The sequence below is a fragment of the Danio rerio genome, chromosome 13, assembly GCF_052040795.2.
Source record: "Danio rerio strain M-AB ecotype USA chromosome 13, GRCz13ab, whole genome shotgun sequence".
Classification (NCBI taxonomy): Eukaryota; Metazoa; Chordata; class Actinopteri; order Cypriniformes; family Danionidae; genus Danio; species Danio rerio.
This window is the reverse complement of record NC_141033.1, coordinates 18,539,095-18,553,634: the sequence shown is the minus strand read 5'-3', so window position 1 is coordinate 18,553,634 and position 14,540 is coordinate 18,539,095. Positions and strand designations below refer to the sequence as shown.

At 35.6% G+C, this 14,540-nt stretch overlaps 1 protein-coding gene across 33 annotated transcripts in view; it reads right to left on the bottom strand.

Annotated features, from left to right (window-relative positions):
• kcnma1a (potassium large conductance calcium-activated channel, subfamily M, alpha member 1a) overlaps nucleotides 1–14,540 on the bottom strand; it is a 368,217-nt gene that overhangs the window by 59,027 nt on the left and 294,650 nt on the right. For 27 of the 33 annotated variants that reach the window (XM_087278365.1, XM_087278370.1, XM_087278344.1 and 24 more), the window contains 2 exons: nucleotides 11,787–11,873; nucleotides 11,578–11,654 (listed from right to left, as the gene is read on the bottom strand). In XM_087278365.1, coding sequence (XP_087134491.1) covers nucleotides 11,578–11,654; nucleotides 11,787–11,873 — 164 coding nt within the window. Of the gene's footprint in view, nucleotides 1–3,774; nucleotides 3,949–11,577; nucleotides 11,655–11,786; nucleotides 11,874–14,540 lie in introns of all 33 variants that reach the window. The other 6 variants (XM_087278341.1, XM_087278345.1, XM_087278343.1 and 3 more) reach the window with 1 other exon arrangement.

Here is a 14,540-nt window from a genome sequence, read left to right as displayed (position 1 = left end):
GGGAGTAGTATTTATTTCAGCAATAACAGGACTACTATAATGTGCAGGTATAAGATCACCATATCAGGCTTAGTGCGGGGAGGAGCTGATATTTATGCTTTCTAACCCATATAGGAACACACAATCTGCAATTTATTGGAGAGCGTCAGTAGCTACATTTCCAAGTCGTGAATTTAATTTATGCAGGGAAATATCCCAAATATGATTAAAATAAGATCTCACTTTTCTAAAAGAATAGAATCATAATTTTAAGGAAAGTTGGCACAAAAAGTTTTAGAAAGCGATGCAAAGACAGATTTAAATAAAACATAAAAATTCATTAAAAAAACAGGCCTATATATGAGCAATATCACACTCGTAGCATGTCTGCACTCGTGCCAATGCACGCCTCCCAGCAGTGCCGATATACAGCCATATCGCACTACTACTCGTATGATTTTGCTCATATTTTAATCATATATTTAATTGTGAATTGCAAATATGCACTTTTTTATATTGATAAATATATAAATAAAATGCATTAATGGAAAAAAAATATTTAAGGATTAATTCACTAGAAAAATAATAAAATTAATATTTACTAACACTCAAGTGGTTACACACTTTTACGAATTTCTTGTATCCATTCATTGGTATCCATAGATAAATAAAAAAATACACTATGGAAGTCATGGTACCAGTTTTTAATATTCTTCAAAAATATTTGTGGTCAACAGAGGACAGAAAAAAGGGTGAGTAAATCAAATGTTTTTTTTGTTTGTTTTTTTTTTGTGAATTTTCCGTTAAGTATAAATTAATTAAATAATTAATAAATTGATAAACAGTATTCTATAATAAGATAAATAAATAAAAAAACATCAAGCGAATTGCCAATTAAAATAAATGTAGTACACATTACAAAAAGAATTGAAACCCTTGCATCAAAAATATAGATGGTATTATTGTGGAGCACTTTTTCTCCCTTACAAAAATAAATAAGTAAATAATAATGTAGACTATGCGTCCATGCTTTTGTGTGCTTTCATCTGTTATTTTGTGATGTCTGGAAGACATCTGCATGAGGAAAAATCTATAGTAATTTATAATAAACAAGTTTTTGAAACACATAGTAAAGTGTATAATGTGTACAACCTTTTTGTTATTGAATGTAACAGAATACGGTAGTATAGTAAGCTGATAAACTGCAATAAATACTGCAACGTTTACTTAGTGTAAAGTGAAGTGCATCGTGATGGTATATAACAACTGAAGCCTTTTGAATAATGTGTTTATTACAGTTGTGTAGTACTACAGCAACAATATACGTAATTATCATAACAGTTTAATTCAAGTAGTTATCTACACTCTCAATAATAAAGGTACCTTTTCAAAAGGTACTGATTTGTACCTAAAAGGTCCATATTAATACCTCAAGGGTACATATTGTTACTTTAAAAGTAAAAAAAATGTTCCTCTTAATTTTTTAGGCACTAATTTACAAGTTTGAGGTACCAATATGGACCCTTTAAGTACAAATGTGTACCTTTTGAAAAGGTACCACCGCAGTGACAGCTCGCGTACCTTTATTTCTGAAAGTGCATAGTATGCTTCCAAACACAATAGTATTTGTTTTTTCATGTAAAGTAATAGCTTATACAGTATCTATCGCCTCGATGACAGGCAAATATATTTTAGATCAATAGAAAACTTGGCCCTCTTCATGATATAAGGATCATGCCCAACAAATGTGATTATTTTCTATTTCTATCTCCTTTGAAATATTGTATAAATCGCAAAAATACAGTCTTTCCTCTCTGTCTCCCTTTTAGTTTTTTATCTTTTGCCCTCGATTTGAATTTTGCGTGGCACCAGGACCACTTGATTGAAAACAACCTATGTGGATCGACTGCAGATCAATTGTGCTAGAATAGAATAGGACTAACAAAGTGACGACATGTTCAGAGAATTTAGAAGAAAAATCATTACTGACAATCATAAGTCAGATGAAGAAACGCTGTGAATTCCTCATCATAGAGATGTAATGCTAGATCTGAGGCAGAACCAATGCGAGAATCAAAACAAAGCCGCAGCTGGCATTAGCTGTCAGTCTTAGTCAACACGCACTTAGTCTAGGCAGAAAAAAACAGCAGCAATGAAAACAAATGAAGGCTGACACTACGTGAAGAGATCAGTAACTATGTAATGACCAGTAACTGGTTTCCAGGGATATGACCACAAACCAAAACACAAGACACAAAGTCAACCTCATCATAGTGTCTGATGCTAATCTAAAGTGATGTGGCGAACAGTCGGAAGGCAGTTGTAGAGGAAATGCGATCGCCTGAACTGACCCCTGCTTTTATAGTAGGTCGCACCGCTGCCATTCCTAATTGACAGACGCTTTAGTATTTCACATCTGCTACGGCTTAATGAGAAGACCCCTGTTCGGCGCTGTCCTTTACACAACTAACTGCTTCAGTCATCTGACCTCATCCAATAGCCTGAGTCACTGCCATCTCAATTGAGTTCCTGTCAGGAGATCTCTTTTTAACTTTCCCATTGAGCCTGACAGTCCCACTGTGGTATACAAGGCATTAAATAAAGCACATTGACTTTTTCTCCCCTGATTGCTGGCTAAGAGAAAATCATCGAGGAGGATCAGATCCTGTGGAAAGGGGGAGAGTTTGATGTGTTTTTTCAATTGCACCTAAACGTGGACTAAAGGAAGAGGTTTTATTTCAGCCGGTGGAAATGGTGGAGGCATTAATGGCTTGCGGTTGTAAAACATGATTGTCCAAGAATAGCACAACAGACATTGCCAGTATATACTTACTCTTTATAAACAGAAAAGTACAGAAAAATCTCACTAAAGATCCCTTTCAATCAAAATCTAGCATCTGGCATGCAAATTAAGCATCATTTTAGTAAATTACAGGCTCATACAGTTATGACTGCTTTTCACTTACTGATATCCTTTCAATTTTGATGAACAAATACAGTCAAAAAGGATCTTGACCAGTGAGATGGACATTTGAGTGACATTTGCTTGTTTTTAATGTGACAGACAGCCTGATCTTACAGAAAAATGTAACTACTGCATTCGTACAATGTCATTTGTCCTAAAAATGCATCATTTTTCAAACAAATTTGTGCCCGTAACCCTGCCCCTAAACATAATCGTCAATAGGGGTGTACAAATGAGATTGTACAAATTCAAACAAATTACTAAACATTAAATTTTAAAGTTCCGAATTACTGTGAGATTATTTTGAGACAGCCCATATTTAATGAACACATTACAAATTCAAAGAGTGTGGATACCCGGTGTTCGAACCTGGGGGAAAAAAAAGTTAGCCATTCATTAGCATTTTCCTTAACCGTTAAACACTGAACACATTGTGCAAACATCATTAGTTTCAATGTACACATTCAGCCCATGGATGTTTTGATTAAAAAGCACATCATATAGGTCACATGTACATCTGCCATGTAAAAGTGTAAACACCAAAACAGTGACTGCAGAAGGTCACCGGCACCGCACAAGTGCTCCACCAACACAGCATGCGCCAACACAGTCTTACTGCACCTACTGCAGCGCTAACACAGAGAAGCCACGTCACTTCAACTACCACCAACTCACCAAACAAAAATGTACTAGTGTACCAACCAATAAGCCACAGGTACAGAAAAAATGGAGGAACGAAACAGACGTAAAACACAGCACATGAAACACTGCACAGACACACTCACAGTTCACGGACATCGAACGGCATGTGATTTGGCGATCGAACTTACAGGCACGTAAACTGGTTGAGCAATCATGAACAGAGACAGAAGAAAGTGGGAAGGCCCTCTGAAGGCTGTCCATGTTACTATGTACACTGCCTGACATGCACGAGCAGTCGCGCTCAGAGCGCCCGCAATCAAAACAACATGCCAGTTTCATTCGCTTGTAGACGGACATCTTGGCTACAGTCATGTGTTGGATGAGAGGAAAGGAAAGCAGCAGGTTAATGGCAAGGAACAAAAAGAGTTTTTTTCAACCAGGGAAGTCTGAAGGTAACTTTTTCAAACAGGAACAAAAAGTGCAATGCCTTAGCAGCAAGCTCTGACAGGCTTGACCCGCAGATGGACCACTGTGTTCCCGCTTGCTTTTTGCTTTGCTTTCGATTCTGTTCATACAGCAATGGTGATGTACGGTCCAAATGTGTTACTACATGCCAAATTTCACTTTGGAAACTTCCGAATGAGGGCTATTGTGGCAGGAAGCAGTCGTCTCATTGGGGTCAAGCCGTGCCCTAAGGCTGATCATGTCATAAAAGGTCAAAAGGTCAGATATGACAATATGATCAGGAGTTGGGGCAAGGTACATTCAGGCAGAGAGGAATGGGTGAAGGTGTTCAGCAGCAAAACCTCTTTGGATAACATCCTCTGTATCTAAAGGACAGGATCACGTACCTGAATCCCATCATGCAGCAGCAGGTTATTGGCATCACAACGTGCTACAGGCTCAAACGTGGGTGCTCTATTCTGTTCGTCAAACTCTGCTCACCACTGGGAGAATTGTGTGGTAACATGCCAAACGGCATCTCCTTCTTTCTATGATTGGAAGATGCATCCCATGCATTGGGCATATTTAATTCAAACATACAGTACATGAGAAGAATATGTATGCGTGTCTGCATGTTTGGAACTCTCAAAAGAGCTTTAGTGAGAGACTATAGCAGCATTTGATTGCTGTGAATCAAACTAAAAACAGTCCCTGGTACACATTCTCCTGGTGCCACCTTGCTAATGGACCATAATCCAGTCTGGCACCCTCAAAAGAGCAAACAATCCACAGGGAAAAGCCTGCTTTTGACTTCCATCTGAGGTTATGAGCCTGAATTAAGAGGCCAATTTCAGTTGTATGCTGGAGAGATAATACGGTAAATGACTTGGCCTTTAAAGCCATAACCTCAGGGACTGTTATTCTTACAGGACCATGCAGAAGAGCTGAAATTAAGGAGAACAGGCATGCAGAAGGAGGCGACCACGGTCATATCTCTTATGGTTAAATAATACGGCAGCCCGGTCTACTGTTTATGGGGCTGAAACAGATTAAGGCAATGCGAAAACATGCAGCAGCGGGGCTTCTACTTAATTTCATGCTGAAATCTGTCGCTTCAGAGTTTGAGGGTTGACATTCATCGGAGCACATAGTATGTGGTTATGTTAGTCAGTGAGACATGGAGGGCGGAAGAGACACATGACAACATGATGATGTGAGTTGACTGAACATGACTACACAGAGAGCCTAATTACTGAAGCCTCTTTAACAGAACTAGCCGATTTAGCAAGAATGCTCTCAGCATGCCTATCGACTTTCCTTTCCTGACATTGTCCCGTAATTCAAAGCAGGCTGCGTTAAAATGCTAACGTACAGTACAGGAACACATTTGCAGTGTTTGGTGAATAGATGTGATAACAAAACATACATTAGATACAGTTCAAACATGTGCGCTTAAAATACTAATGCAACCAATATAAAAGCTAACAACACCCTGGCTCCTTGGGGAGACCTACATAAAGAAATCCATTTGACAAGTGAGTAGACCCTACAGTGTACACCGGCTGATAGCATTCTTGCTAAATAGGTTCATGAGGCCCTCAGGTTTCCCATTCTGTTCCATTCTTATTTATTGAACTGCAGTGGCATCTAGTGGCCAGTGCTGTGTACAGAAGCCAGGTCAACAACACTGTGAGCCTAATGTTGTGAGATGCATCAGTAAGGGCAGTGAGTAAAAAAGGGCCCGACTACTGAAAAGAATTGAAATGCAACACATTTCAATTCTTGCCGATGGTTCTCGTCTTGTGTAGGGAGGCTAAGCAGGGGCCGGAGCGGTGGAGACAAAGGGGAGGCTGTAGGCAAGAGGGAGACCAGATTGTTTTGATTGTGTTTTGGAGACGATGCTCGTTAAGTCTAAGAATTCGAAGAACTTCCCAAAGAACTCTTTCTGCTCTCTGAAACTACAGCAGCATGCGAAATTGCATCTGACAGTGAGGGGACGGATTCAAGTCGACTCAACCTCCCCTTTGGCACTCGGAGGTCCATGACTAATAGTAGCAAAATCAATCGGCTTGTTTGACTCTTTAGATTGTCATGACAGGTTTCGTTGAGTTTCGAGAGGATCTTTAATGTATCTCCGATTTCTGAAAGCTGCTGTGAGTAAATCTTTTAGGAGGTACTGTGTTATTGGTCAAGGCCTTATTCTTCTCTGCTTTTAGAGACTGGTTGTGTAGATGTCAGGGCAGGGTCGTTTTCAGGCCAGTAAATCCTGCCATATTACTGTTTTGGGCTGACGACAGTGGAGAGATGAGAGGTGTAGGAGGGATGCAGCAGCTAGACTGATACATGCAACATAGATATATAGATATATAGAACTATTATCAGAGTGAGACAGTTAGAGTGTACTCTGGGCCACAGGAAACCCGTTTTTACTCACAATATGTCACTACCAGTGAGAAGTTTAAATAATGAGGTGATATTCCAAGGCAGCAAGGAAGGAAATACATCAAAAAGTGCGTCAATGATGATAAAGAAGTTGAAATAAAAGAACACAAACTTCCATTAAACCTAACGTATGTGAGGCTACTGGCCTTGTTTTGGGAAGGTTTAAATCATTAAAAACATGTGAAAACAGAGTAATAAAAAAAAACTTTTAGCTGAAAGTTACACTATTAGGGTGCTTTCACACCTAGATATTTGTTCAGAACCTGTCTTGTTTGCCCAGTTAGTGAGGTTCAATCAATCGGCCCGAGATTGCCTGAATGTCTCAATACAATTTAAACGAACTCTGGAGCAGATCGATTGTAGTGAGAAAGCAAACCGATCCAACAAAAAAGGTTATATCACAGTGTATTATGGTTATGAATTATGGTTATATAAAGAGAGAATGATGAATAGGGCGGGATGTCATTTCTACCAGTAAATGTATGTTTCATGTCGCATACAATAATGAAAGCATGCTGAAATATCAAAAAAGAGCTATATGCTGTTAGGAAAATTGACTGAAATTACCATCTGATAATTTTTCCATATTTTAATCTTATATATATATATATATATATATATATATATATATATATATATATATATATATATATATATATATATATATATATTTTTTTTTTTTGTAGGCCTATTGTTTTGTTTATTTCTGCACTGACACTTAGAAAGAAAGATCAACTATGATCTTGGTTCAGAAATGAGGCTGTATGAGAAAGTCTTACCTCTCTGATTTATATTTGGTGACAATGTCTGTGGGTGTCAAAATGAAATCGCACCTTTTCGCTAATAAAGTCTTATTGCTCATAATCATAAATTAAAATAAGTGCGTGACAATGAGCTAAATCTGTGGAACTCGTTTTTTAAACATTTAGAAACTTTGCAAACTGCATCAAGAACAAAGTGTAAAATTGTAACAATTTTAATCCCTGTTTCGAAACAAAACAATTCATCTACAGGTGTGAAAGCACCCTTATTTAAAAGTGTAGGGGAGTTTTAGTAGAGAGATTAATACTTGTATTCAGTAAAGACAATTTCCAGTGTTTGAAATAAATAATATTTTTCTATTGTAAAAGTATTAAGCGCAACTATCTTCAACATTTATAATAGTACAAAAATACCTAGTCAGTAAGTTTGAGATATTAAAGACTGGAAGAATAACTGATGGAAATAAAGGTTGGCCATTACAGAAATTAGTTACAATATATTGACTATTTAAATAAAAAACTATTACAAATTGTAACAATTCTCGTTCTTGATCAAATTAACACAGCCTTGGTTATAAGTGATTTCCTAATAAAAAAGGCAGTTAGTGTTTGAATGCTATATATATGTATATAATTGTGTAAGCATAGAAACCAAACCAAAGGGTCTGCAATTCAAAAGGCAGCTGTTTAAGAGTGCGCACTGAAAGGTCACTGGGAATGAAGCTGAATTATTCATCTTGTGGCTAACTGGTTTGGACAAATGCTTATATAGGTCATGTAATAACAATGCATCATTTCAATATTAATGTTAATGTTTGCTCTACTTACATATTTCTTCAATCTACCTACTGTAGCAAACAGAAGGGATGTTGCTACATCAACTGTATGTATATATATAAATATAATTATGAGGGTGTTTAAAAAAATACATTTCTATCAGATGATATAAATGTCTGCAGGAGCGGTTCTGACAGTGGACTACACTCTGAGCTATTAATCTCTCTTCTACTTCAGTGACTTGCTGTCAGAAAGTGTTTTCGCTGGGCTGAGGCAGTGGGACATGACAGTGGCGCGTCTGAACGGCACTTGCATAGGGCGTTCTGGGTAAACAGGGTGGATATGATTGGTAAAATGATCCTGGGCCAGGAGTGTGTTTTCGGTGTGTCTGGTTTCGATGGGCCAAGCTGCTCTTGCCTTTTGTTTTTCCACCTGACTGGTGTCATTACCTCCGCCTCTCTCTCACTGACGCCACTGTGAGCTGACAGCCTCTCTCTTCAGCCCTGCTAATCATGTCGTTCCCTCTCTACATCTGTATCTCCCTCTCCACCATTAGCATGCTGATGACTGCCTTTCCTCAAGAGTCACACTCTTCACCTTGTCATCTTTCTCCCTCCGTTTCTGTGCTTCCAATTTGAAGCTAGACTCCTTTATATGAAGTCTCTAGTTTGTTGCCATCTTCTTTTTTTGTGTATAGGGTTCTTGTCAAAAAGAAAAATATGCCCTTTTTTGTATTAGCTTTTTTTGGTTGCAAGGCAAGGTTGCAATGAATTTGGTAAATAAATATAGTATAAGATGTATTAGATTTGAATAAGCTTAGAATTTACCGTTAACATTTTCAGCTTACTACTGAACATTCTATCATTACTAATGTAACTGTGATGGCATTGTTTATAGAGCATTTTGATGGATGCAAACAAAAACAATGGTCCCAATGTATTTCCTGTTTTACATTTTTTATTTCTATAGCTTCTGAGAATCCAAAAAGAGTCACATATTAATAAATAATGCTATGATAGCTGTTTTAACATTAAGTTATGATTGAATTGCCTCTTGTTACAGTTATGAAAAACTTTGATAACAAGCAGGAAATGTTCATGGGCCAATGACATCATCACATTGAAATGGTCTATAATATTTTCCTACTGATTTGGAATCGGTCTGTGTTACATCTCCCTGCGTATCAAACAGATTTAATCAGTCAGATATTTTGGGATACTTTGCTCTGGTATTACAAAGTAGAGTACATTACTTTTACTAAAGCATGAGACAAGATTTTATGTTTTGAAAGTACAATTGTTTAATGTTTCTTGCTTCCCTAGGCTGCATTTATTTGATGAAAATTTTGTAAAAACAAATAATATTATGGAATGCTAGGATTGAAAACAACATTTTGTAACTTATTACTGTAATGCCAAAATCTTAGAAATCATTCTTATATTAAAGGTACAGTAGGTGAATCAGAAATAGATTTTATTGTGCTGGTTGAAAGTCTCTTAACATTTCTATAGTAATGATTAAAGTAAATGATCTAAACGTATTTATATGTATTTTTGTATTCTGGATAAGGCATAAGACTAAAAAATGTTCATCTAATTAAATGTCGGGGTGACAATTCCCATAATTCTCTTAAGTAGCCCAAACTGTCTGTCAACAAATGTAGATTTGTACATCTGCAGCCGTTTATGCAGATCTGCCATTGATGTGATTGATGTGACTATTTTCAATTTCATAAGGTACCTTTTACAGCATGTATAATGTAGATTTTAAAGTAAATAGCGCTATTCTGCCTAGCCTGCAGTACTGTGAATTTTCTTTTAAATTCAAATCACATTGGCTCATTTTTGAACAATGACAACCTGTGACAGAATTTATATATTGTTTACCATGCTACTTTGAAAATTCTGTCTGAAATAGCATGTAAGTATGGTTTAGTAATAAGGGTAATTCCTGCATGCCGCCAGCCAATCACTAAGCATGCAATAGTTGCTTTAGGACAGCATGTGAGAGAGTGAAACCAGCGATCCTTGCATGCATGAAATATTGCACATTATGAAAAGTTTTGCTTGCTACACAAGTGAAAAAGTGCTGGATATAATACAGTTTTTCTTTTAGAATTGTAGTATTATAAAGTACTATAAAGTTTCCTAACTGGTGAATGACATGAACTAGTGGGTTGTCTATTGTCATCCTTAAGGTGCGTGTTCATGGTATTATTCGTGGAGTCGTGGCTTTGGACGGCAGAGGTGGGACTGTGTTTCAAAGATATTGCACTAAAAGGTTAGCATTTTGGCAGATCATCTAATGCACCTTTAATAATATTTTAAATATTTATCACTAATTTAACCAATTTACATTAAACCCTGGACAGATCACAGGATTTTTATTGTCAGTTAAGAAAATCAGATGATGTTAGATTATGTGATTTCTTTTTTATAAAATCTTGACTATTTTATTTTTAAATATTTATTTATTTTTTATCTTATTTTAATCTTAATAAACACTTATGCTTGCGGACAACTAATAACTACATTATTTAAGGGCATTCATTATGACATGGATGGGATCAAACTTAAAATTTCTTTTTAATATAAAGATATTTTCTTTGAAATCTGTAGTCTTTTCTTTTGAAATGTGTAGTCTGGAACATTTTTACTTAAAACAAGTCAAGATTTTATCAAGAAAAAAAATTGCATAATCTGACATACAGTAGTGATTCACTGCTCAACTGTGATGGTTAATCGTGTTAATCTTTACCTTCACCTCAGGATAATTTAACATGTCTTTTCTAAATTCATTTTATTTTAATTTATTGTATTATTATTATTAGTACTGGCCTGTAACAATTAACTGGAAATTGTGTAGTGTAATTTTGTGCTTTTTCAACATGTCCATATTTCCTGTACTGTATATGCAAAGCTATTTTATGTATATTTACATTATTTTATTATACATAGTTTAATTATTGTATTTAATCATATTCTATATCAACGATCTATATATACAGTTTTGACTCTATGTGCACCTCTAACAGTGATGCAAAAACGTGAATTGGCATTTTATTTAATGAATTATAACTGAACTGTGACCATTAAATAGGAGTAGTCTGTTACGGTATTCATGAAGTACAAGGCTAAAATTACTAAGGTGTCCTACTGTTTCTGCTGAGTTTCTGAAGCGTATACCTGATTTACACTTTACTGTCCTACAGTATAAGACCCTGGGAGAAGGGAAACCATTAGATACTATAATATTAAAAAATAAAAATGGCAGGAAAGTGGCCCCTTTTTGAAGTGCAAGCATGGTTATGAATTAAGCTGATATTTTTTACTAGCACTTTATCAGCACAAAGAACTAAAAAGCTAAAATCTGAACTTTAAAAGTTATACTTGTACTAGTGCAAGTGTACTTTATACTTTTAGACTGATTTTCAAAAACAAAACTAAGTCTATAATGCTAAAGAAAACAATATCTAACAGGTTATCCAATGTAGCAGTGCCTTACAAATGAAAAAAAAAAAGAGGAGTTGGCGGACACTTTCTGTTCAGAATAGCCGGGTGTACTTACTTCTCTTGCAGCCACACTTTTTAATCCGTTTGGGATCTGTGATGTCATCATGACATGCTTTGCAGTAGAAAAATGCTCTGAAGAGAGACAGTAAAGAATTTAATATTCTGCTTTAAGTGTGCGCTTCGCATTTCAGCTTTCAAATGCATCTAAAAAAAGAAACAAATAAATAAAAATCAAATAAAAGCTGATGGACTGAGTACACTTACCTTTTCACTTCTTTGGCATCACTGGCAATAAAGAATCCCAGTGTCCCCTCCTGCATTTTAACGTGATTTCCCGGGTTGATCAGAATACTGTTCAATCAGAAAGAGAATTATTCTCATTAACATGAAGAAAATCAATCTTGCACATTCAAACACTCTAATCAAGAGGAATGGTACACTTTTTTGGACCTTGCTGAGAAGACTGATGAGAAAACATGAATATACTGCTTTAGATTGTATACTGAAATTGTATTTTTTGTTCAGAACCGCTGCAGGGCAGGGACCGCTTCAAGAAATACTGCTTAGGCCACATGAACACATTATAATATACAACATAATGACTTTTTTCTTAGCTTGAATAGTCAGAGTGATGAGACAGAAGAAAGAATTAAAATTGGGGTGGTGACCATTGATGTTTTGGCCTTCAGAAACACAGAGTGAGGTCTACTGCCACACAACAGTGCAATAGAATTCTTTCTTTAGTGCAGTGGAAAGCAAGGGAATGAGCAGCCCACCAAGAGTTCAGGGTGAATCTCTGAATCTGCAGTAAAAGCAGTACTAAAACAATACATGCCATGCTGTTTTACTCAAAGTTGCTTTTGTGCAAACAGGATATACATTTTGTACAAATATATAATCTCGTTTCATGACATTATAAGTATCATCTCATGAGCCAGCTTACTTTAAACATTGTTATTTTCTAATCACATCATTGAAAGAAGAAAATAAAAAGCACAGGAGCAGAGACTGCGTTACCAGAAATCAGCACCTGTCACTCTGGTGAAAGTTCCTGTCGTTTTCATTTTTGATCTGTCATCTTTATGGATTATTATATAAATTTGATATCTGCATGTAATGTAATCTTCCAATAGCCAAAATCACATCTTTGACCTTGGAGTATTTAACCATTAGTAGCCATTTAATACATAAAAATAGCATTAGTTTAGTATTTTAATTAGGACTTGACAGTAGCTGTTTCCATCCACTTATTTTTATGCGCATTTTGGCTATTCTCATTAAAAAAAAAACGGATGAAGGAAATGCCAAGATGTGCATAAAAAACATACGTGCATAACAGAGTAGGATGTAAACACTTTTACTGAACAAATTCCAGTAGGCTCACAAAAAAAAAAAATCACATGATTTTGTTATAAGAAAGCAAGAAAGAAAGAAAGAAAGAAAGAAAGAAAGTTTAAATTGAAAAAAGAGAAGTGAAAGTTCTAATGTCAAAAATGACAGCATTCTGCATCAATTGTTTCAGCTACTGTTTTCAGCATATTTTTAAGGTTTTTATTTTTTTTCCGAAAACTATTTTTTTAATATAAATCAGTAATGCAATTTTCTCAGGTTTCTTTGATTAAAAAGTTGTTTTTTGATAAGCCAAAGTCTTTTGCACTGTTGATTAATTCATGTGTCCTTAATGAGTGTATTTTAATAAACGAAAGAAAGAAAGAAAGAAAGAAAGAAAGAAAGAAAGATAGATAGATAGATAGATAGATAGATAGATAGATAGATAGATAGATAGATAGATAGATAGATAGATAGATAGATAGATAGATAGATAGATAGATAGATAGATAGATAGATAGATAGATAGATAGATAGATAGATAGATAGATAGATAGATAGATAGATAGATAGATAGATAGATAGATAGATAGTAGGAAAGAAAGAAAGAAAGAAAGAAAGAAAGAAAGAAAGAAAGAAAGAAAGAAAGAAAGAAAGAAAGAAAGAAAGAAAGAAAGAAAGAAAGAAAGAAAGAAAGAAAGAAAGAAAGAAAGAAAGAAATGATAAAAAAACATTCCAAAAAACATTATGGAAAGTTAGATTTCAAAACAACAGTTTGTAACTTATTACTGTAATGGCCACATTTTAGAAACCATTATAAAATGAATAATATATTAAATGTTTTTAATCACTGCTCAACTGCGATTGTTAATCATGCTTATCTTTACCTTGACCTGATCAGTTGTGTTCTGTCTGAATTAAAGTTGTTGTTATTGGTGTTTTCGTTTTAAAGCACTGGCCTCTAACATTTGAATGGGAATTGTGTTGTGTAATTCACAAAAAATCAGTAATGCATTTCTCTTAAGTTTTGTTTGATAAATATTAGTTTCTCAATAAGCCATATTCTTTTGCACTTTTGATTAAATCATGTGAGAAAGGAGTTGTCAAATTTAAAAAGACTTCAAATGTCAAAATGACAAAGCATTCTGAATCAAATTTAAAACCAATAGATGACAGGCCATTTTGGTTAATACAACCTCTGCTCTGAGGTTTGGCTCCTAGAGCTTGTTCAATTCCAGCCTATTGTAAAAAAAAATATCAGTCACTGTCAAACCTAAGCCTGTGATGTCAATGTCTCTGTGTGTCTTCCCTTGGTGGGTGAGGAATTTTGGATGTTTATGAATCCAATATCAGCTTCTGTCAGATATTTGGGAGAGTCTGGTTTGTACCAGTACAGGTTCAACAGTGTAGACAGAGCCACTACTGAACCGCGGTATCATTCCCCATTAATTAGACAGAGACGGGACGACACAACACAGCCATCAATGGTTGCCAGCTGTTAGGAATTATCAATTAATTTAGTGGTGGCTGCAACATTTGACAAATGCCCAGCATGACTACAGCGCCAAGGCCAGAAAGCCCAGACGAAAGGGAAAAAGACTGTAAAAGTTTCTACTATTGCAGAAATTTAATAAATCGGCGGCCAGTATGACTGATATCCATATACTTATTTACAGTTTGATATGCGCA